Source organism: Maylandia zebra, linkage group LG22, assembly GCF_041146795.1.
Source record: "Maylandia zebra isolate NMK-2024a linkage group LG22, Mzebra_GT3a, whole genome shotgun sequence".
Classification (NCBI taxonomy): Eukaryota; Metazoa; Chordata; class Actinopteri; order Cichliformes; family Cichlidae; genus Maylandia; species Maylandia zebra.
In genome coordinates, this window is record NC_135187.1 from 28,556,195 (window position 1) to 28,581,037 (window position 24,843).

Genomic DNA, 24,843 nt, shown 5'->3' on the forward strand with positions numbered 1-24,843 from the left:
ACAAAAATGTTTTAACATGTTAAAAAAAATCTCAACACTAAGTGGTAAATCTTGAATAAAAAAACCTGATATCTGTCAATTAAATAATAAATTTTTACCCCAGACTCGCTTCAAAAACTGCAGCACAGTTCTTCCATAGTGAGTGTAGGCTGTCAGTCACCTGTCGGTATGCTGGGTGTTCACGTCTATTTAATCTAGAGGAGGGTGTAAAACTGAAAGGAGTGATAGGAGTCAAGGAGTCAGTGAAGCTTACTTCCGTCTGGAAGTGATACTGAGTTGTTGAGGATAACCTGAACTCTTCTGTGGTTAAGCACTGCTGCCTTTGCAGCCATTAGCTGGTGTTAGTAAACTTTCTTTGAAGTGGATCTAAAATTGCTTGACTTGGATGCTTGGCAAATAAACAATGTGATGACTATAGTCAATGTGTTGATCATTTTTAGGACGCTTGCACCGTAACGTTAGCTGTCAAAATGTTATCTTATAGCCAGCTGCTGCTGTTTAGCCGCTTGTTGTCAGCTTTCTACAGACAGAACGATTTCATGAGTAGTTTCTTGACAATACGTAATTGTGACAATATCAGGAATAAATAGGGATCTTATATGCATGTTTTTGTCAGATAGATGACCTCAGATCAGGAGATGAGGCTCGAGGTAAAGAGGAAGAGCCAGAACTAAGGAAATGATGAGAAAGAGCTGACGAAAATATACGGGTAACAAATAGTGTAAAAGAGCTGATTATGAGCTTTAAATTAAGTAACTTATAAGACAACAGACACTATGCCTGTTTATTAATAAATGAAACCACGACATCATTAATCTTAAAAAACATCTGTATAGCTGCAGGACTCTCTAGATCCAATACAAACATAGATCTAAGAGCAGTGTCATTGAGATAGAAAGTTCATGCTGTAAACAATTTGTAACCAAATTTAGTAACCCCCCCCCCCCCTTTTTTTTTTTTTTTCTTTCCAATGAGCTGGGCAGACAGCATTTCACTTTTAACTAAATCTCAGTGTTTTAATGTCAGGCAAAGTCGTCTTTTCATCATCTTTCATCAATGGGTTTGGAATATTAATGCTGCCCTCTTGGTACATTAGAAGACACTGATAAAAAGATGCCCCAACAGAAATCTGTGTTTGATAAATTATATATCTACCTGACCTGTGATTGGCTTACAAAGTGGCCGTGATGTCACAAGAACACTTTTAAACAAGGTGATCTCACCATAATTTACCTCCCTCGTGCCTCTGAATATCAAAGCATGCATATGTATTGATTGATAAGATGAGGTGATTTTAAAAAGTGAATTTTCCAGTGCAGGAAGGCATAATGGTGTTTCTCTCTCCACAGCTGTCGGAGGAAGAGAAGATCCAGCGCTACAGTATCCTGTCTGAGCTCTATGAATTGATTGGATTCCATCGAAAATCAGCTTTTTTCAAGCGTGTCGCTGCCATGCAGTGTGTAGCTCCCACCATCCCAGAGCCTGGCTGGAGGGCCTGCTACAAGCTGCTGTTGGAGACGTTACCTGGGTACAGCCTGTCACTCGATCCTAAAGACTTCAGCAAAGGTAGGCTTGGTCACATGGTGGCTGAATAATATGTGGGCATAACAATTCGCATTGTTTGTTTCAAGAACAAACAAACAAAAACCTACGGGCCATTCTTGTCCAGCCTCCAAACATATCTCTAACTACTTACCTCATATTATGGATGCAGCTATTTTTAATTATTCATCTTGCTACTGAAAAAAAGAAAATGGTAAACAATAACAGTAATGAGAGTGAGACTTAAGGTGTTTTTATGCTTACTTGCTGGGTGTCCTGCACTGATTTTGACATTGCGTCATGTGGCATGTGACACAGTAATTCCACAGCACCCCTCGATTGTAACCCGAAAGCTCATTTATTCACTCCCTGCAATAACGCATTTACTGTGGTGCTAAATTCAGTCCAGCTCTATTCTGTTTCATAAAAATAGCAGTTTTACTGTGGAGGCTCTAAACATGCGGAGGGAGGACTCACTGAAGAGTTACATGATGGAGCCAGTGCTCTGACACTGTGCTCACAGCCATCCACCTTTGCCAATTATGCACTCATTCTGATAAACTCTTCCCCTCTCATTACAAATAAATTAACACTCCTAACAGCACTGTCATGACCACATCAGGTGCAAAATAAAACAGGCTTTTAACAGTGTTGATTTTAGCACAGTAGCAGTAAATTGATCGGCACAGATTTAAATCGTAAATCATGGTGGTGTGATTCATCTCCTCCCCAGTTTTGGACTCTTAATTCCTATAAATAACATATGAAATAAAGCAAGCTGCAAAAATACTTTTGTCCATGTCTTTCAATTGCAAGCTGACACTGCTTCTCTGTAGTAAATACAGATTTTTAACACCTAAAGAGGATTTTGAGTTGGTGTGCACTGTAAATCTTGCTCCTAGTGAGCGACGGGGTTCCACGTTTAATGCCTCCTGTACACTCTGTCCTGGCAGCACCCTCTCCTAAACCAGACAGAAGATCTCCAGGAGTGAGAAGTGTGTCTGAAGTGTTAGGTGCTCCATGGGAGGAAGGGTAACGGGGAGTTGATGTTTGTGAACGGCTATAGTTAGATTTAGTTTTTCTTTTTTAAGGGTTGCAAGGCTGAAGTGCTGATTTTATATCAGTGAAAAGGAGTAATTCTCTGTGAATCAGTCTTCTCAAACTCTGAATGCTGTGCCCTCTCACAGGATTCACAGTGTGTGATTAACAACAGTGTCAACATATTTAATGGATTAAGCTGATGAAGAGCCTTCGTTTCATTACCAGCTTTGCTGTCTTTTCACAAGCACTCTTTCAGGGTGTTCTGCATTCAAACCAACCCTTTGTTCAAAGAGAGTCATGGGTGATACCTGACCTGAGCTCTTGTAGACTACTCTGTACGGCCTCCCCTGATAAACCTTGTACTCTTGCAGACTCTTGACCCTTGCATGCTACAGCCTCTCAGTAGCAAGCACCGTCCATTCAAAAGAAAACAGCGCACAGAAATGTTCAGGGACATCGGTATTCTTGTTGTGATTGGTATTCAAGAGTTGTGGCGAGAGCGGATTTTGCTCTGATAAGCTGTTAATCTTGGGCCTTTTTTCCTTTGTAAATGCACAAACAAGCTGCATCTTTTAGGTCAAATGCTTGTCCTTTGAGCTGCAGTAGACAGCATTGGACAGAAGTCCATGATAACATTTCAGCAAATTGTAATTAAAGTGGTCTGGAGGAGAGCTGGACTCGATCTGCACTTCATCTGTATTCTTCTGTGTCTAGCCCATGACAAGGGACTTTGACCAAAGCGGCTCTCTTCAGACCCAATCAGGCGAGCACTATAGAGTTGCATGAGGAGGGGGAAAAAAGGATTCCATGTAGAGGCAAATTTCACAGTGAAATGGGTGGACCAAAGCACTCGCACCACAATAGAACAGTTACAATTCACATTTCACTAAGTGTCTGGTTTAATAAGCTTTCAGTTAAAGAATTAAAAAGGTGGTTTTGGCACACATTTATCCTACAGTGCTGTCAGACATTTGTGACTTGGAAATGTTTTGCTGAGAACAGGTTTGCTTGCTATTTTTCATTCCTTCTTCTTTTAGACTCATAAACTTACTACATAATCTTGATTTTCAAATACCTCATTTTTATCTTCATATTTAAAAAAAGTTCCAAGTAGTTTCAATACAGTATGTTATGTTTAAATACAGTATTTAACCCTTTAAGACCTACCATAGAACCAAGTCCGACAGAGCTTATATTATATTTGTACATGTTGTAGTGCCATTTTTGGGAGCATTTCAAGTTGATATACATCAATACAACCATTATAGCCCAAATTTTAATGATATGTCTGCATTAAGTGCATAGTAATTACATAAATTGCAAAAAGAGCAATAAACTACAAAAAAATTTAAAATTGTTTTGTTTTTTTAACATATATTTCTAGTTAGAGAAATTTAAGAGGCTTATCCCTCAAAACTGTAAATACAAAAAAGTTGCACAAAATAGTTTCCCACCACAGGAAATTTAATTTGAGTGTCTTCATAGTTTTATTTTTGAAATACACCAATTTTTATCTACTGCAGGAAAAACGAAAATAAATATTATAGTGCAAATTTGCAAAAAAACCCCAGCATATGCATCAAAATAAACTATTTCCAGCAGTGCAATATGAGTCCTCAGCATCCCAGAAATGACACAGAAAGTCATAAAGTCAAACATAACTTTTAAAAACACCAGTATAGGCTCATAAGGTCCTGATGGTAAAAAACTACATTTCCGCAAAATGACGTCACTTCCGGTTTCGGGCAGGTCATGGCGGAAATGCGATAGTTCGCGCTGATGGACTAGGAAGTGTTACGAACAGCTGATCGAATCGGCAAAGCGTGTTTCTGGAATATTATGTTTTTGTTGCTGCAAGTGCTTTTTATGCAGTTTTTGCAAAGCTATATGTGGAAGGAAACTGTGACCTAGGACAAGCTGATGGCATAAGATGTAAGTACAACTCCTCCGGTTTCATAAAATTATTGTGCTACCTTATGTGTTTGCAGTGCTACCGGGATTTAAAAATAGTTACGTAAAACGGAGCGTGCCCGCTCAGACCGGCTTTAAAGGGTTAATGCAACATAAAATAATACACATTGATGCCTAGAGCGCTTCCTGCAGGTGGTGGCCCTACAGGAGGGTGGTCCCATGTCCTTTTTTGGGGCTGTGCCCCACCAGGCTCCATGGACTAAGGGCACCCACCCTGGGCCTTGGTCCAGGGTGAACCCTGTCCCATGGAGGGTGAACTGTTCGCTTGATCTTTTACTCATAGTGGTTTTCTGAATTACTCTTTGTCTGGTCCCTCACCCAGGACCAAAGCCCCCTGACAACATAGCTCCTGTGATTCCTGGGATGCACAAACCCTTCCACCACGATAAGGTAGCGATTTGCGGGGAGCCTTCAAAAATGAGCTTTTTAAAAATAACTTGTGGCAGTCATTTTGGAGAACTTGCCCCAATTCTTTTGTGGATTTAGACTTTTTCAGTTCTGTCAATTCTGTCACTGCATGTAATCCCACACTGACTCCATGATGTTAAGATCCAAGCTCTGTGGGGGCCATACCATCTGTTGGTGCAGAATCAATCTGGGACAGATCAGACACCTGCACGATGATGCTGCACGATGAATTTAAACATCTGAAGTGGTTAAAACCCTTGCCAGAGTCCTGTCTGTACAATCTAGCTATTCTCTCTCTCCTCCCTTTCTTTGATCACATATCAGATATAAAGTTTACTGTTTGGCTTTTGTTAGAGGTAAAAGTAGATGGTTTCTTTGGGGGTAGAGCAAATCATTGAAAAATAAAACACAAACAGAAAACATGAGAACAATCCCTATTTCATTATTCTAACTCACTAATACAGGTAGAACTGCAGCGCATATCTTGGGAGTCAGTTAAAATGTATAAATAATAGCATTATTCTATAAGGGCACTTCACTTAAAATATAATCATTTTACACAGTTCAACATATAAGCTTCCTAAACAAGTCTTGGAGAAGAACAGTAGATAAAATCCACTGTATTCAAAAACTACTATATAACAGTGTACATAGTGATACAGTGATATGGTGATACTTCATCACTGGGAATTAAAAAAAATGAGTAATACATTGGTTTGCAAAACCTTGTCTTGCATCCTGGATCTGAGTGTTTTCGCATCTTTGCTTTTTCAAACCACACATATAACAATCAAGGGGCAGTTGTCACTTTGAAATGGTCCTTTTGGACATTAATGGGTTCTATAATTAGGAAAATAACACCATTTTTCATGACTGAGACCCAAAACTCATTTACTTAGTATTTAAACTGAGGCCACTGACAAGGACGGCTGAAGGCTGGTTGCCAGTAGATGTTAATACCAATGGACTTACAATTGGAGGAGTCGCCCCCTGCTGGCCAGTGTAAACAATCAAATGCACTTCCGTGTTTGTTTCAGAGCTAGATAATTTTTGTAGTTTTGCCTCGGTACACCATCACAGTATATTGTAAATCAAACAATCAATATGTGATTGACGTGCAGACTTGGAGCTTTAATTTAATTAGCGTTATAAAAAATATCAACTGTTAAAAGATAAACAGTTGATAAACAGTTTCATGGCCAGGTGATGCCTTCTGCCGTGTTATTTCATGACAAATGAAGCAGGCATAACAGCTGAAGTTGATTCAAAGGCTTGAATTTGTATTTTATAACTTTTCACTGTAATTTTAATACAATTTGAAAATATGAGGCCCAAAGGGATGTTGGTACAAGTGAGGGAGCGATCATTAGGCTGAAAAACCATCAGAGGGGGAAAGAGAATGAATGAGAGAGAAAAGATTTTATGTACTGCTCAGCTTGGCAACAACAAAAAGCAAGAAAGGCTAAAAAAGAAGTGCATGATGACAGAAACATTTCTGTGGTAAAGAAAAACAAATTCATAACAACTTGCCAACTCAAGAACACTCTACAACAAGCTGCAAACCAGTGGTTACACAGATTATTATTAATAATAACTTTGTCAGAAAACATCTAAAAGAGCTATCGTAGTTCAAATTATGGAGGGCACTTTATGTTTTATACAAAGTCTATGGTAGTGTGCAGCTGCCTACTGTAACATTTAAGATTAATTTATTGATCGTGATGCAGCATGGGCTTCTAATGATATTAATGATGTAATCCTTTTATACAATGAATAAATACATGCAACAAATGTAGTAGGACATGGATATCTATAATTTGTTTTAAGTATCGAACTAATACTAAAGTAGTAAGTCCTAAAACTTTTGGGAGTAGTGAAGTGTATTAGAACTTTTTGGATTAGTCCTATCACGCTGCAGGCTATATTATTTATCAGATAATTTCATCAAAGACGGTTTCATCAAAATCCTCCTAAAACCACCGATAGCACAAACACGGTGGAAAGGGCAAGTTCAGCAATTCTGATCATTTTTGTGTCCCACTGGTTGCTGCCTGGTAACTAAAAGTGGCATTGCTTAAAATGTAACATGCAATAATTTGGCTATTCATAACATAACATAAGTGTCTTCGTTAGTATGTTTGATTACGCTCTGGCCTCGCATAACTTTGAGTAGATATCACCACCTCAAGACGATTTGCCACTGCTGCAATGGCTGACGGCTGAACACACAGATTGGATGCCGGATTTGTTGAAGTACCGTTACATATTCTAGCTCTACTCTCCCAGCTGACGTACCAATTCCCACAAGGCTGATGGGAAAGTAGGAAATGATGGAAGTAAGCCTTTTAGCAGAAGGGATCAGATGAGAGTTTATAAGGCAATACAGTAGAGTTGCAAGTTCAAAAAAGAAAGAAAATGGGGATCAATAGTGCATTGCAATAAGGCTGCTGTGCCCAGAGACACAGTGGAGCAAATGGTTTTGTAAGTGGTTCATATGCCCTTTCTCACCACGCCTTTCTGCTGGCAGTAATGGGGACACTGCATTTTTCTGTCATCTTTTGTCCTCTTGCTGCTCTGTTGTCATTCTGTTGAATTAATTTTTGGAGTTCTCTCTGTTTGTAATAATTTGGATGCTTATAATTGAGGAGAACAATGGCTCTATGTGCCATCTCATCACCCTACACAGTAGATCTGAGGCAGCTCGAGGGTACAGTGCCTTTTGAGTCAGGTTTACTGCATGACAGTGTGACTGCTTGGCCGTGGCACCACACTCATTATCTTGGTGGTGTGTTAATTGGATTGCCAGACACCTCCAGTTCAGCACTGAAAATACCACAAATGAACACGTTTTTCATGTTTGAGCGAGAGCGACATGCTCAGAAAATCCGAAGTGTCCTTTGGATTACTGTCCTCCAGATAAGCGCCGTTTTTTGGCAGACAGGTGGAAGTAAGCTATTTTTAGACTGCTTAGTGGGTGCAGTTTTCATGACAGAAAAAAATCCCTTATGAAGGAATGGCATTTGCAGTTTTTTCAGATGGCAGAAGAAGTCAGGATGAATAACAGCCGTGGTAGAAAAATGCTGATAAGTAAAAAGCGTCATGGGCACGATTTGATGTTACTGGAAGTGGTATTTAAGCCGAGGAAACATCAGAGTGTTTACCAAATATCCTCCTTCCTTCCCTCTGGCCCCCACAGCCTCTCCAGTGCATCTACCCTCTAGTTTTTCTTTCCCACTCAGTGAGTCAACAGTAGACAGCTGGGAGTGGAGCAGGGCATCTCGTGGGGGGCTGAGGGCCTTATGTAACTGTTGGTGTCAAGATAGAATGCTATTAAGATGTCTTGTGGTGCTCTGCAGAAACAAAACACCGGCAGCTAAGTTAGCAAGCCAAAGTTTACACATGAATACTTTGAATTGATGGCCTCAGCGAATTAGTTTAAGCTAATTTTGTGCTTGTACAAGACGTTTGTGATCAGATCAGAGTTGGAGGAATTTGGCTCAAAATGAGTGCTAATTACTAATTATTCCAGACATCTCAGTAGGTCAGCGTGACCATCTGTTCATCATGTATCTCGACAACTGACTAATCTGCTTGAAACTTGGCAGGTGTATTTCTGGGACACGAGGAAGTGTAACGCTGAGTTAAAGTTTGTTTGGATGATTGGTTGTCAGATGTTGGTGTAGTTGTTCTTGTGCTTCCCCAGTTGCTGACTGACTGGTAGATGCTCCACTGTACATATACACACAGGCATGTTTTTCTCTGTCTTTCTGATTATTACCCAAAACGAGCCTTTACGGGTTTATGAAAAAAGAACTTGGAAAAAAAAAGAACTTAAAGAACTTAAAAAAAATATTTCTAACAATATTCATTGAATATTTCTTGCTTTTTGGTCTTTTGTTTCCAGTGACTGAAGTTTTCTCGAAGTGAATAACCCTGATTATCTCTTCATCATGGCACCTCTTAGCAGGTGGAAAAATATGAGGGGGAAATTCAGATTTAATGCGTTAGAAACAAAAAACATGTGCATTGTCCAAAGACATGCATTCTAGGTTAATAGGTGATTCTAAAGTGGCCCCAAGTCTGAATGTGGTTTTTCTGTCTTTATGTGTTCACCCTTTGATAGACTGCCGACCAGTCCAGGGTGTACTGTCCTCCTGGTATACTCCTCCATCCAAACCACAATCCCGAGTTGGACAACGGGAGAAAATGAATTGATTGAGTTATAGCCAGTGAAATCCCTAATTTCAACAGGCATATGATAACAAGATATGTTTGATATTATTCCAACAAAATGATTCAGTGTTATGACCTAACTCTAGCTGACTTTATGACATTTACCTTTTGTGTTTAAAGCTGATCATCCAAAGATTGAGAAACAGCTTTTATTGAGTAACGGGGAGAGATCTTATGGAATATGTTTACAAAGAGCTTATACAGACATGGTGGGAAATGTGTTAAAAGATAAAGATTAACGAATTAGCATCAGCATAATAAAACTCAACACCGTGCTGGCAGATATCAGCATAAAGATCTCAATACAATTTGAAAACAATATGGGAGATGATAATGTGAGTGTTTGACATGGGACAACAAAGATTTAGCTGATCTGCGTCAGGCAGAATATGTCTCTAATGCATGTGGACTAATCTGATTTGATATCTGCATAACATTAGATGTCAGCAATGAGCTTTGTAAATCTGACTTTTATTTTGTCATCTCTCTCCCTCTCCCCCAGGTACCCACAGAGGCTGGGCTGCTGTACAGATGCGCCTCCTGCATGAACTGGTTTACGCCTCCCGTCGCATGGGCAACCCGGCCCTGTCTGTGCGCCACCTGTCCTTCCTGCTGCAGACCATGCTGGATTTCCTGTCTGATCAAGGTCAGCTCACAAAACACAGTCAGGAGGAAACTTGAAATTGAGCAGAACAAACTAATGTTTCATTGCAGTATTGAAAACCTGTGTGGTGCTTTTCAGCTTCATGCCCTGCCTTTAAAAAAAAAAAAGAAAAAAAAGAAATCTAGACGCAGCCAACCTGTCCCCTGGTGATTGCAGCGTTATACCATGAGTTTTAATAGTATGTGATACACAAAGCCAGCTTTTTCTTGGCGGAAATGCAACATTGTGCTCTGACCAGAAATCCTGCGGCAGCAGCCAGGAGATGAAGCTGTGCAAGCCAGACTCTTCACTGGCCACACAAAAGAGGCCAGCGTAATCCCTGGTTGGCTACTATGAGAATTGATGGTGGGAGGGAGAATAAGGGAGATGAGGTGGGAACAAGATGAAGCAGACTCACAGTATAAAATATTAAATGTTAGCAAAGGGACTTCTGCAGCTCTGCCTAGGGTGTTGCTGGGACAAGCCTTCTTAGAAACAGCTCTGCTGGAAAAAAAAATGTCAGTCTACAGCTTTACACACATCAAAGGGCAGAAAAGCCGTGTGATGTAATTACTACTTTGTTGTTGTATCACAAGACGTGAGCGGGTATTTTCTCCCTGAAGAAAGTGACCTTGTAAGCCGAGTTCTTCAGCAGTGCTTTCTGCTGCACTAAAATACCATTTCATATTTACTTTGTAACTTTTTGGGCTCAGAGCGCTGTCGGGTGGAGTTTTGGTGCCCTCCCTTTGATTGCCTTTACTCCCGTCAGCAGTGTGATATTAAAAGTACCAGGAAGAAGCGAGGTCTTGTGAAATAAGTCCCTTTTGATGTGTGCACATATGTCATAATAGGACAGCAGTTTACAATGTTCTCACTCCAAGTTTGATTCCTGAGCACATGTTCGGTGCATCATCATCATCAAAGTCACTAAACTGTACTTTTAAATGTAGTGAAACTGGACAGAGTGATAAATTAAACCAATTGGATTCATTCAAAGTTATAAAAGCATCTGTCTCCCCTGTCCAAACTTCTAAAACGGCCAGTAAAAAGCTTTACTTTATTTTTCAGTAGTGTGATGTCTTTCTTCTGTTGCCGTGTCTTCTCATGACAAACATGTTGGCATATGTATCAAGAAAGACATGGCACCCATTTCACACATCCTGCCTTTACAAGGGCAAGCAATACCAAGTGTGAAGCATCCAGCTGTATGCTATGGAGCTGGCATTGCCCTCAGCTGCTATTGTGTACGCTGCCTGCTTTATGTATTTATTTATTGGATGGGAAGCTTTGACAGTTTAATAAGTGTTATACTGTCTCTCCCTTTTGAAATGAAGTGAAAACTTGTTCTCCTGTGTTTGACTGGTTCAGCTGTTTAGCTAGCAGAGCTGCTAATGCTTTAGCATCTTTTTTGCCATGGCATTTAAAAAAAAAAAAACTGAGGCAAAGTGGAAAACAGTTTGCTGGTCAGCAAAAGCTTGTCATTTGTGTTCGCTTAAACCAAAAATTCATTAATGTACAGTACTGTGAAAGTTCCCAGTTCCCCAATGTTAATAGACTGGGGATGTTTGTTTTTCCATTTATATGTAACTCACATAGGTGTTCGTATAGGGCTGTTCGATATAACGATATATATCAGATGACGATATAAAAACACATGAAAGAGTATGCAGAGTGTTTACGGATGAGAAGCAAAAAAGAGCCGCCAGGTGCTAAAAAATAAACCTTAGACTCAAACGTTAGAACAGACGTTTCCCCGCAGCACGCTGTGTAATAAATACTCACAAAGAAAACGACGGCCGTTGCAACCTATGTCTAAAAATGTGTAGTTTCAGGCATCGGTTAAAACACTCGACTCCAGGTACACGACGCCCAGCTGGACACACTTCTGCTAGCCGAGATTCACAGAATTTACAGAAAATGTTAAATTTTTGTGATTTATATCGTTATCGGGACGATGGATGTTTTATATCGGGATATGTGATTTTTGGTCATATCGCACAGCTCTAGGTTCATAACGTTAAAGAGATCTGAGAACCTTTAGATTATGGCTGCTGTTTCTTGGGACGGAGAGTTTGTAGTAAGAAATTCCCTCACTACTTAGTTGTCTCTTCGTAATTTGCAGTAAAGAGCCCTCTATTGAATCATGCCTTTAAATCGGTGTGTTGTTTTTAAGTGCAAACGTGTAGAGCAAAGGACACTATTGTTGTCACTGAGGTCACTTGCTTGTTATTTCTTTTGATTGATTAAGAAGTTTAAATATGGGCACGCACTTGTACTTCCATTATGTGCCTAATTTGACATGTTATTTCATTTTACCCAACTGGCAGTCTGATGAACAACAATGTGATAATTGCATTGAATGTTAGGCATTACTGGTGCTTGGTGGCACTGGTGTTTGTATGGCTTCCTAACTGTGTGGCATCCAGGACTTTGGAAAATCTGAAAGAGAGTTTTTGGGTAAGTCGTATTACTATTTCAAGAGAGTGGGTGAATCACGATGAACAATGATGCAATGTTTTCCTTGTTAAATTTCAGTGACCAGTGAAATTGCCTTGGCAAAAATGCTTCGTATCAGTTCCTGAACTGGTGCATTGATATTCTTTTCTTGAGTTTGCAGACTTGCATCATTAATTCAAAGGGCAGATTGACATTCAGATGTGATTGCCTGCATCAGATTCTCTGAACACGTGTTCTGTTACAGTCATCCTGAAGTTTGTTTTGAGAATTTAAATTGAATTAGCCAGCTGTATTCACATGCATAATTAACACCCAGAACACTGAAATGGGTGCATGGGTACAGCAGTAACTGTTTATATTTAGGCATAAACTTTACTACTTGTATATCATTATCAAGTTTAGTAAGTCAATAATAGTTATGTTTCTAAAGTTGTTCAGTGCATGCAAGGATCTTTGACAAATGGAACTTTCTGTGAATTACAAATACACTAAACTACAAAAATAACTGAAGTGAGGCCACTGATGCACCACACCAACTGTCCTGTCTTCTTGAGTTTACAAACAGGAGTTGTCTGAAAGGAGCAGCAACAGTGATTTATTTCATTTTATTCATACTGCTGCATAGTGACAAAAATGTGTATTTGTTTAGTACCGTTTGATTTGTTCTTTGGTGTGCTGTATTTGCTCCATATATCACCTTGGGTTTGGAGAATAGGACTGAGATTATTTGTCAACTATCACAATTTGCTTTAATAGTTGTAGTGTAGTTAATCTTTAAATAGTGGACTTATGCATGTAGCATGGCTTATTATGGATGTGTAACAGCAAAGTGCTGTTACAGGAAGTGATAGTGAACTAGAATGAGAACGTTACCGTGATTCAAACTGGGGACATGCAGCATTTTCAGGATGTTGGGTCAAACAAAAGCATACTTCTAGGTTACAGCATGCAAACTAGGTGTTTCCCGTGGATTTCATTTAGTACTTTTTTTTTTTTTTTTTTTTTGCTGTCAGTGATCAACTGCAAGAAGTTGTGACGACCATTTTTAAGACGGAGATTTCCTGTTGGAAGGCTGATTCATGAAGGTTTGCAAATAATTGCTGTCTAATTTAGAAATGCAGGCATATCACCAACACATTGCAATCAATCTGCAGTACGGTACTTAATTACTCCCAGGAAAAAGTAATTTGTTAATACTTAATTTTCATGTTACTCTGTAAAATAACCTGAAACGCATTGCCTCATAATTACCAGATAAGAATATAGACCTGAGGCTACAGTCTCACACACCAACAGAAATCCCTATCCTAATAATGATACACCTGCTTAAACGTAAGCAACACATTTATGCCATTTACATTTGTGTGTGTTTACCTCAAGCCATTGGCTTGACCAGTATCTTGATAATTATCTGTGTTGCTAATGTATGCCATTCAGAATTCTCTTTATTGTTATTTTTACTTAGTCATATTGAAGTAGACATATATACATTTTGTTGGGCACCACTTGTTTTTCTGGATAGCCATTGAGTCTATGGGTGCTGGCTTAGATCTGTGCTATCAGCGTTTCTTTTTTAACTTTGTTGGTATCTTGTAAATAAGCAGAGAGGAAGTGTTTCTTTGTCAGCAAAAATGGTTTACTATGCATACACAGTTTTGTAAACTAAAGCAGAAGTAAGTTTAATATGGCTTACCTTATATAGTATGTACTTATAAAGTTGTATAGTGAGTTATTCTAGAGAAATTGTCACTTAAAAAAATTGTAGTGTTATTTTTTAAGATTCTTGTTTAACTTATGCTATTTTTGTAACTACTGGCATTTTGTTAGCAATACAGACACAAAAATCTAAATTATTCCTAAAACTGTTGACACATGTGTCTGTTGCTTCCCAACAGTTTTCATTTCACTATATAATTTAATAAGTCTCTCTCTGAATATAATTCTTTTGTCTGCGCTATCATTAAAGTTACTTGAAGCTCTAGTCTCACTGCTTCCTTGTAGTGCCTATAAATAAATAAAAACAGAAAAAAAAAGAATGTGTCTTACAGCAAATACAGAAAACACCTGGGTGGCTTTAATTAAACGGATCTGTTTTTATTGCGTCATCTTTTTTAATTGGCTAACACTATTATTCAGTCTGGCATCAACTTATTGTTAGCATTGTTTCTCAAAACATAAACAAGACAAATGACTGATTTAACAGTGAGTCTGTTGCTCACTGTATGATAAGTGAGATTTCTGTCAATGCCAATCTGACTGTTCAGATGGATTTTTCATCCATCCATCCAGGGTTGGGTCACGGGGGCAGGAGTCTAAGCAGAGAAGCCCAGACCTCCCTCTCCCCGGCCACCTCTTCTAGCTTGTCTAGCTTCTACCAAGGCAACAACAGGCTTGCTGAGATATAATCCTGCCAGTGAGACATGCCCGGAACACGTCACTCAGGAGGCTCACATTTTAAATAATAAAAAAAAAAAGCTGGAAAAGTAGGTGGCAGTAAAAGGAAACAGCGGGAGGAACATTTTGCAACTAAACGGGTTGGTTTTGGATTAAGAACATAATTGGATATAAGGAGACCATCCCAGAGTTTTTCATTATAGATAGAGATGGGTAGAGGTTCACCAGTTTACAAATTGTTGAACAGTCTCAAAATAATGTTTCTCAAAATAAAATTGCTAAAACTTTGATTATCCCATTATCTACTGTACACAACATCACCAGAAAATTCTGAAAATATGGTGAAGTCTCTCCAAGAAACAAGGCCATATTGAATATGTGTGATCTTTTAGCCCCTAGGTGGCAGCGCATTCAAAACGGGTATTACTGTCATGGAAATCACTGCATGGGTTCAGGAACACTAAATCAGAAAGTGTCTGAGAAGACAGTTTGATGTGATATTCAAAAGTGCAGGTTAAAGCTCTGTCATGCAAAGAAGTCATATGTGAAAATGATCCAGCTATCTACTTTGAGCCAATGTGGAAAACTGTTCTGTGATCAGACGAACTGAAATCTGAAATTCCTTTTTTTGAAAATGTGAATGCCATGTCATCTGGACTAAAGAGTTAAGGGACCATCCGTATTAATGATGACCCAACAGCCTGCATCTTCAATGAAATAGGGGTGCATTGGTGCCTATGAAATTGGTAGCTCTTATATCTGGGGATGTGTCGTCAGTGCTGATTCCTGATTGCTTATTTATTTATTTTTGCATATTTCTCAAACATTTCAAATCATCAACAAATTTTAATATACAGAAAGATAAAATGCAAATTTTAAATGAAGATTTCAATTATTAATGACTGTAAGCTATCAAAGTCATTGACAGCTGCTATTCTGGAAAGCCAGTGAACCACAGTGATTATCTGCAAATTGAGAACATTTCGAACAGTGGTGAACTTTCCCAAAAGTGGCTGATCTACCAGAATTACTCCAAGAGCACATGAATGAGTCATCCAGGAGGTCACAAAAGAAGCCTGAACAACATCTCCAGAACTGCAGGCCTCACTTGCCTAACCCATGCTTTTCTGGGTTCTCCATTGGGTCATAGTAGTAGTCAGACTCCATGCCACTGATTGGCTGATAAGTAGCGTCAGTTGATGAGTCATTGAGTGTCGTTTACGAAAATTAAAACCGCAATTTTTGAAATCCGGCGATTATATTTGAATCGGGGAAATTTTTTATGGAATGCCAGGACTGACATAATGAATTAATTAAATACACCATTAAATATTATCTATTAGAGCACTTCGCTCTCGCTCTGCAGGCCTACTTGTTGTTCCTAGAGTATTTAAAAGTAGAATGGGAGGGAGAGCCTTCAGTTTTCAGGCCCCTCTTCTGTGGAATCCAGTTTGGATTCAGGAGACAGACACTATCGCTACTTTCAAGATTAGCCTTAAAACTTTCCTTTTTGCTAAAGCATATAGTTAGGGCTGGACCAGGTGACCCTGAATCCTCCCTTAGTTATGCTGCAATAGACGTAGGCTGCCGGGGATTCCCATGATGCATTGAGTTTTTCCTTTCCAGTCACCTTTCTCACTCACTATGTGTTAACAGACCTCTCTGCACTGAATCATATCTGTTATTAACCTCTGTCTCTCTTCCACAGCATGTCTTTATCCTGTCTTCCTTCTCTCACCCCAACCGGTCGCAGCAGATGGCCCCGCCCCTCCCTGAGCCTGTTTCTGCCGGAGGTTTCTTCCTGTTAAAAGGGAGTTTTTCCTTCCCACTGTCGCCAAAGTGCTTGCTCATAGGGGGTCATATGATTGTTGGGTTTTTCTCTGTATCTATGAAGCGCCTTGAGGCGACTTTTGTTGTGATTTGGCGCTATATAAATAAAACTCAACTGAATTGAATAATTAATTAAAATTGGAAATAGTTAATTGAATAAATATTTACGACTCTTAATTAATTAATTAGTGACACATTTAATTAAATATTTAATGATGTATTTATTTAATTTATTTTGGCACTATTGCCCCCTTCATGTCTCGCTTTGAAATCATTTTATCTGTCAGCGTCACCATCAAACTAAGGGGGCGCAGGTTACGCTGCCACTGCAGCTTCTCTAACATTTGATTGGTTGCCGTGCAAAGTAAGTCAATACAGGTTGATCCTAGATAATCTATTGCTTGTACGGACTTGGGGCAGCCAGGTATCCCAGAATGCATTTCAGATCACAGGCAGCAATGGTGGTGGTATAAAGTTTTAAAATACCCTGTTTTTCTGTCACCAACTACACTTTTAATAGTGTTTTAGCTGCGATTGTAGTGCCTAATCTTCACACGTCTGGTCAGGTTGTCAACATAGAACATGTTTGCAAAAGTACTCAGATTCTTTTCAGAGATGTCTCTAGCGCTGCTAACAGTCAGCATGCAGAGCTCACAGCCCCAGTGTTCCATCTTAACAGTTTTTTTCTCTTTTTTTTTCAGTTGTTTGTTTGTTTTTTTTATTCCACTCTCCGTGTTCCACATGTTGCATTCGCAGATTCTCATTTTCACCGAACGATCGTCTCTTTCCGCCTGGTCTTGTGTCTCTGTGCTATGGTAACATAAAGAATGAGCTGATATATTTCTCAGGACACCAGCGATCAGCTCAACAGGCCCTCAGTTTACCTGCATGCATCCTCCTCACCCGTCAGCTGTTTAACACCTGCTGCTAATTCAGGAAACATGCCCACGTTACCTGGTGATAGTCACAGTCGCAGCTGGTGCTCAATATGACGCAATGTCTTCACATTTTTCTGCACAAGATAAGTAAATATAGTATTTTTCCCAAGTGCAGGGCTGCTGGAGCTTGTTTCCCAACAGAGCCCTTTATAGGCGAACCAGCTTTATCAGCGACTGATGTCCAATCACCGGCACACAGCTTTGAAACATCACCTGAGTTTTAGCTCTCAGTGGTTAAACGCTGGACTTGATTCACTCAGGTTTTGTCTGTCGGGTTATTTTTACTTCACTGTTTTATTTACAACTGAGAAAATTGGTTTGGCTGAGGTGAAAGTTACGTTTCATAACTGCATAGGTTTACTGAAGTTTAATGGCTCACTGGCACATGTGTTAGACTGAACCATTCACTTTTCCTTATCTGGTGTGTTTTGGATTTTTTTTATCAGTGAATTTTGAGATTTTAGACAGGGGAGGGGGGGTTGGGAATGAGTTTTTTAGCAGTAGCTGGTGAGTCTTTAGCTACAGAAACAAGCCTGTTTGTTTTGTTAATTGTTGGCAGCCGAACTCGTTACGTTTTAGGTGTTGTTTGTTCTGAGCTGCTGCGTTGCTGACAAAGGAACACACGAACCCGACCAGTACAAGTTTGCAGGAGTGGTTCTTTTGGCTTTGGTCGAAAGTCATCTGAACCTTTGTTTTCTAAAACCACACTGTTTTTTTTGCCTCTGTTCTGTCTAAAACTGGGATCTTTATACGAGCGGCTTTGAGAAGTTCCAGCTCCATATCGCGACGACGGCATTCGTTCTCGGTGGCCTGACGTCGTTGCTTTAACAAATACTGTGTTTCAATTTCTTTCAAGTTTAGCCAAAGCACGTTTTTCTTTGACTGTCTCGTTATTATATTGGCAAAGTGCAATGCATTTGTCACGCCTTTTTTGCGCCTCTTCCATATGCTTTGCCAATAATATCACGTCAGCCTTCTTGCCAGCCTCACCCCATTCCCGACTTTCCCTTTGTTCGTCCTGCATTATCTCTTTCTTTAGCCTGATTGCGTCCTCCCAGTTGTTGTGGAGTGACTTGCACCTGGCTTTTCTTCAGCCTCCTTTCTTTGTTCGTGTTCAAGGTGTTCCACTAACGTTTTTTTTCTCCTGTTGCTCCTTTAACGTGATTTCTTTTTTAACTTCTTTAAGGTTATTTTTCCTTCCAATTTGCTCTCTTTGCTCATGAAGAACCGCGTATGCTTCAAGGGTTCTTAGATTAGCGTTGTGCTGATTATTTTGAATTAATATGTCGGATATATTCATTCGCTCGCTAATTTTTAGTTCTTTTTCTTTTCGAGCTCTCAGTTTTTTAAGCTCTGTGAATACCTTGTTTGGCATTTGAACCGAGGACGTTTGGAGGGCTTTGTTGAAGTTTGGACCATCGCGATCATTAGCTCTAGCATAAATGTGAGACATATTTAATAAAGGTTGACTTTCACTGGTATTTTAGACTTTCAGCGGTATTTTAGACGGAACAACTTTGGAGCTCACTTGTGTAGAAAGTATAGCGTCGCTGAGGCTCTATTTAGGCCTTTGAGCTGAGCCTAAGCCCCGCCCCCTGTGCTGTTAATAGATGGTGGGCGTGGAAAGGATTTTGGCCTGATGCGCCAAAAATTAGTTTGTTTCTTTATTCAACTTTTGAACAGTGATACTCTGTCAGTACATATTCAGTAAATGCAAATTATTTACATGGCAGTGCACTTCAGGCATAAATCTAGACCCCTAGATAAAACATTATGGGTCATTCCCACAACCGACAGCTTTACTGTGTTCCAGCAAAGTATCCAATAGCAGTGACAACTCCTCCATAGTAACAGGTGGGATTTTTCTTTTTTGAGGACGGCTCCTTTTACCTTTCAATACGGAGGGTCTGTTTATGTTTTGATCAAGAGCCTTTATTTGGGCAGCTGAAGAGGAGAGGTCTATCTTATGGCCAACCTCTGGCTGTATCTTGGTCATATTACACAGCAAAACCCAGTATGCAGGTTCATCTGTAACAGTCCTTGTGCCTCAGATCCGCACTGTTGCTTCTACATTAAACAGAAGAGCAGACTCCGGCCATACAGGTGCAGTGGGCGGCTTCAACCTTTCCTGTGATGCTCACAGTGACCTATGGCTGCAATGCTGGTTCATTCAGTCTTCAGAAAATGAACCTAAAGTATGTAATGCAAGGATGTCATCACTTTCAAGATGGAGAAAGCATAAAGTGACAATTATGAATCACTTTATATGATAAGGAGATTCTGCAGGTCATTACTCAATGTATAAAACTAAAATAAAATTTATTTTTAGTGACACCGGATAAAAACATGGAAGCAAGATGTATAATTAGAATTACTTACAATAAATATGAATAAATTATTGCAATTTCTTTAACCATAAAGAATAACTAAATCCTTCAGGACAATGTCACATGAATGCACTGAACTCACTATGTTATACACCTAACAGAGCCTCCACACGTTCTCACTGTAATTTCCCCCTCATGACTGAATTTATGTTTGCACTAATTTGAATGTTTGGGGGAAAATCAAACGCATTTCACTCGCAGTACTCGAGCTGACTTACCTTTGTTGGAATGACGACTTGTACGCGCTGACTCCACAGACAAGGTACGAAAATATCTCAGGCTACGTCAATAGCGGTTGGTCTTCAGGGTTTCTACTCCATGGCCATATTTCATACAGGTCCACATTTCCAATGCACGCTATTTCTGCAAGTACCGCCGCTTCGCCTCTGGACGCAATTGGTCTCTATACAGCAGGGGTGTCAAACTCAAATACACAGTGGGCCAAAATTCAAAACTGGAACAAAGTCGCGGGCTAACGTTAATATTTATTGAAATATATTTATTCCTCCAGATATAAGAATGAATCTTTTGTTATGGACTCAAACACGTTTTGCTGAAAAACTGAATATGGAACAAACAAAGATTAATACTAAACAATATATATATTAGCTGTATAATACCAGTAGGCCAGCTCTGATAGTAATTTGGTGTGGCTTCGCGGGCCAAATGTAAGTAGGCTGCGGGCCAAATTTGGCCCGTGGGCCAGAGTTTGACACCCATGCTATACAGGGTGGGCCATTTATATGGATACACCGTAATAAAATGGGAATAGTTGGTGATATTAAAGTCCTGTTTGTGGCACATTAGTATATGTGAGGGGGCAAACTCCTCTAGATGGGTGGTGACCATGGTGGCCATTTAGAAGTCGGCCATCTTGGATACAACTTTTGTTTTTTCAATAGGAAGAGGGCCATGTGACACATCAAACTTATTGGTAATGTCACAAGAAAAACAATGGTGTGCTTGGTTTCAACATAACTTTATTCTTTCATGAGTTATTTACAAGTTTCTGACCACTTATAAAATGTGTTCAATGTGCTGCCCATTGTGTTGGATTGTCAATGCAACCCTCTTCTCCCACACTGATAGCAACACCGCAGGAGAAATGCCAGCACAGGCGTCCAGTATCCGTAGTTTCAGGTGCTGCACATCTCGTATCTTCACTAGAGATGGCAAGATACCAGTTTTTTATGTCCGATACAGATATCATAAATTTGGATATCCGATATGAATCCAATAGTGTTTTTTTTTTTTTTTTAATCAATAAAACTTTTTTTAAAATATCTTGCTGCATTTTGTATAAGTTCATACTCAAGTTTAAATAAACAACAACACTAAAGCTATTCTGTTATACCTGTATGCAAAAAATACACTGCACCCAAAAATTTCATAGTTCAGCAATACTGATCAATCTAATAAACTTAAACCTACTCCAGCCTTCCTATTCTGGTATTTTAAAGAGTACTTAGCAGAAATAGTAAGCAACCTAACTAATAGGGTTGCAAACTCTCAGCAAAAAAAACAAAACAGGGAACCCCCCCCCCCCCCCCCCCACCTCATGATTCTTAATTGACGTAATCAACTTTAATTTGATGCAGTGTGGGGGAAAAAAATGCACAGAAATAAATTATTTTTCAAAAAAAATAAATAGATTCAACATCTTTCTTCAACAGAATTGCAGACTGCACAGATGGTATCTTCCCAAACGAAAAAGTACTATAGCTTGCTAGGGTATATTGGACTTAATAGTTACTATATACAGTAATGGACTTCTATACACTTTACATCAGATTAAAACTTTGGGTGTAAGATTCAGATAATTATTTAATGAAAGCTAGACATTTTAAATGAGAATAAGAAAGAAAAGTATGTCTTTCTGCCCCCTTTTCCCTGTTAATGCCCTATCGGCCCCCCTGGCTATACTTTGCTAGATCCGCCCCTGAACAGTTACCAGCCGTCAGCTACGTAGAAAGGGATCCTGGTGTAGAAAGTAGGGGTGCAACGATACACAAAATTCGTGGTTCGGTTTGATATTTTTTCGATACAAAAGAAAATGTTCATGCCTTTTTAATTTGTCATTTATTAAAATTATAAATATATATTTTAATTCAAAAGTAAAGTTTTTAAATTTAATGTTGCTGAAACAACAAAGTAATAAAAATATATATATATCTGATTGAGGAATCACTCATCTTTGAAAAAGAGAGTTTATTACAGAGAAATGTCTCTTTCCAAAATAAAAGCTATACTATACGCTTCTTCTGGGCTATATTCTCAGCAGCATATTAAACATATCAGGTCCCCATAAGGAGAATCATGTGCTAACGGCTGTCTAAATGACTCGGGTAAAGTTTGTAGCATCTGTGCTTGTTTTTGTCTGCTTCCACTTGTCTTTGCACTAGGATGATGTCGGAGTAAATGTGCAGTCATATTCGTTGTGTTCCCACTAGTGCTGTCAGCATTAATCTCGTTGAAATGACGTTAACGCCACAACACGGCAAATCTCCGTTAACGAGCTACCGCAGATCGCCCCATGCGTGGGGCTGGACGGCCAACACATTAACGCGCTAACTGCGCTAACACACTAGTTCCCACCAATGTAATTGAGCATTGCATGGCACATCCAACATACTGTTTTATTTTAGTCCATGACGCGCTTACCTTCAGAGTCATGCTTCACATGAAGACCAAGATAGTTCCAAAGGCCAGATCTGAATGAGGGTGGGGGAGGTTCAATTTGCCATGTTGCAAGGAGAGCTTAACTTGTGTCTCGCTAGCTTGCCCTGCGCTCAGTGAATCTGCGTTCGACTACTCCGCCTAGGCTGCACTGTCGAGCGCAGATCCACTGAGCGCCCAACACAGACAGCATCGTCAGAAGGAAAGTTGATAAAATAAATTAAAAATTTTGTATTGTTCGATACATATGCGTACCGAACGGAAAGCACTGTATCGAACGATTCAATATCGATACAAGTATCGTTGCACCCCTAGTAGAAAGTAATATTAAATAAATTCTAAAAATCAAATTCAAATTCAAATTTTATTTGTCACGTACACAGTCATACACAGTACGATATGCAGTGAAATGCTTGGACAACTGCTCGTGACCTAAAGAAAACAAAAAAGGAAAAGGCTATGAATAAGATAGGAAATAAATATGAAAAATTAAAAAGGGTAAATTTTACTAGGAAGGAATAAAATATAAATTAAGGTTAAAAAGGAAATAACTCTACAACACAAATTAGAATGAAGGGTAAATTTAACTGGGAAAGAATAAGATAAAATATATAAATTAAAGTTGAAAATAAAATGACTGTACAACAAAATACACAATACACAATGTAGAACTATATAAGAATGTATGAAGAAATATAAATAAATATATACACAATAACAGCAGCTGTACAAGTATTAACTGGAAATGAAGAATATAATGTCCAGTGTTGTGCAATCCACATTATGTCTTCTGCAGTGCAAATATGCTTAAAGTGATTATCAAGGTAACAACAGATTATCAAGGTTAAACGTGCTGCTGTTGTTCAGCCGCTGGTTTCTTCTTTCTGGTGCAAAGTGGGCCAAAAACAAAGAAGAGAGATGGACTCGCGACAGAAAAGCTGATCAGCTGATCATTAAGCAGTTTCATGATTGAAGTAGCAGCAGGAGAGGGAGGGAGAGAGAAGAGGCACTTGCTCCATATATCGGTTGTTAAGCTTAAAGCGGGAATGCTTTACAAACATTCAGAGATGAACTTACACACTTGCTTTATTTCTCTCTGGGATCACTTCCTCGGAGATGAAATGCCGGTTTGGTAGCGAGGCTGCAAATACACACAGCTGCTCTATCACGTGAGCACACTGCTCCGACGTACTATGGTTATGGGCTGAGTTACACCATGTCGCAAGTTTTGTGAGGTGCTTTTTTGATATTTAATGGATCAGATTACATTTTTTATTTCTCTCCGATATCTGATCCAGTAATTTACGTCAGTATCTGACCGATACTGATACGTAATATCGGATCGGTCCATCTCTAATCTTCACACCATAGAAAATTGCCTTCAGATGACCCCAAAGATAAAAGTCTAAGTGGGTCAGATCGGGAGACCTTGGGGGCCATTCAACTGGCCCACGACGACCAATCCACTTTCCAGGAAACTGTTCATCTAGGAATGCTCGGACCTGGCACCCATAATGTGGTGGTACACCATCTTGCTGGAAAAACTCAGGGAACATGCCAGCTTCAGTGTATAAAGAGGGAAACACATCATCATGTAGCAATTTCAAATATCCAGTGGCCTTGAGGTTTCCATTGATGAAGAATGGACCCACTATCATTGTACCCCATATACCACACCAAACCATCACTTTTGTTGTTCCAACAGTCTTGGAGGGATCCATCCAATGTGGGTTAGTGTCAGACCAATAGCGGTGGTTTTGTTTGCTAACTTCACCATTCACATAAAAGTTTGCCTCATCACTGAACAAAATCTTCTGCGTGAACTGAGGGTCCTGTTCCAATTTTTCGTAAGGTGTCTTGCGTTGAAATCTGCTTCAATGACCCGGTTACTGCGTTCACCAGATATCAACACAATTTTGATCCGCTCCTCACGTGTTAACCTCTTCGACATGTCAATGGCTGTGAACAAAGAGAAAGAATAAAGTTACGTTGAAACCAAGCACACCATTGTTTTTCTTGTGACATTACCAATAAGTTTGATGTGTCACATGGCCCTCTTCCTATGGAAAAAACAAAAAACAAAAGTTGTATCCAAGATGGCCGACTTCTAAATGGCCACCATGGTCACCACCCATCTTGAGGAGTTTGCCCCCTCACATATACTAATGTGCCACAAACAGGACTTTAATATCACCAACCATTCCCATTTTATTACGGTGTATCCATATAAATGGCCCACCCTGTACAGTCCATTCTCTTTTGAGCTGCTTTTAAGCATCTTTCTTGTAGTCGTCATTCCAACTCAGGAACCTGTTTTGATTTG

The 24,843-nt window shown here is 39.4% G+C and overlaps 1 protein-coding gene across 5 annotated transcripts in view; it reads left to right on the forward strand.

Annotated features, from left to right (window-relative positions):
- Nucleotides 1–24,843, forward strand: part of trappc9 (trafficking protein particle complex subunit 9) — a 231,322-nt gene that overhangs the window by 16,033 nt on the left and 190,446 nt on the right. For all 5 annotated transcript variants that reach the window (XM_024798279.2, XM_024798280.2, XM_024798281.2 and 2 more), the window contains 2 exons: nt 1,350–1,566; nt 9,698–9,841. In XM_024798279.2, coding sequence (XP_024654047.2) covers nt 1,350–1,566; nt 9,698–9,841 — 361 coding nt within the window. The remainder of the gene's footprint in view (nt 1–1,349; nt 1,567–9,697; nt 9,842–24,843) is intronic.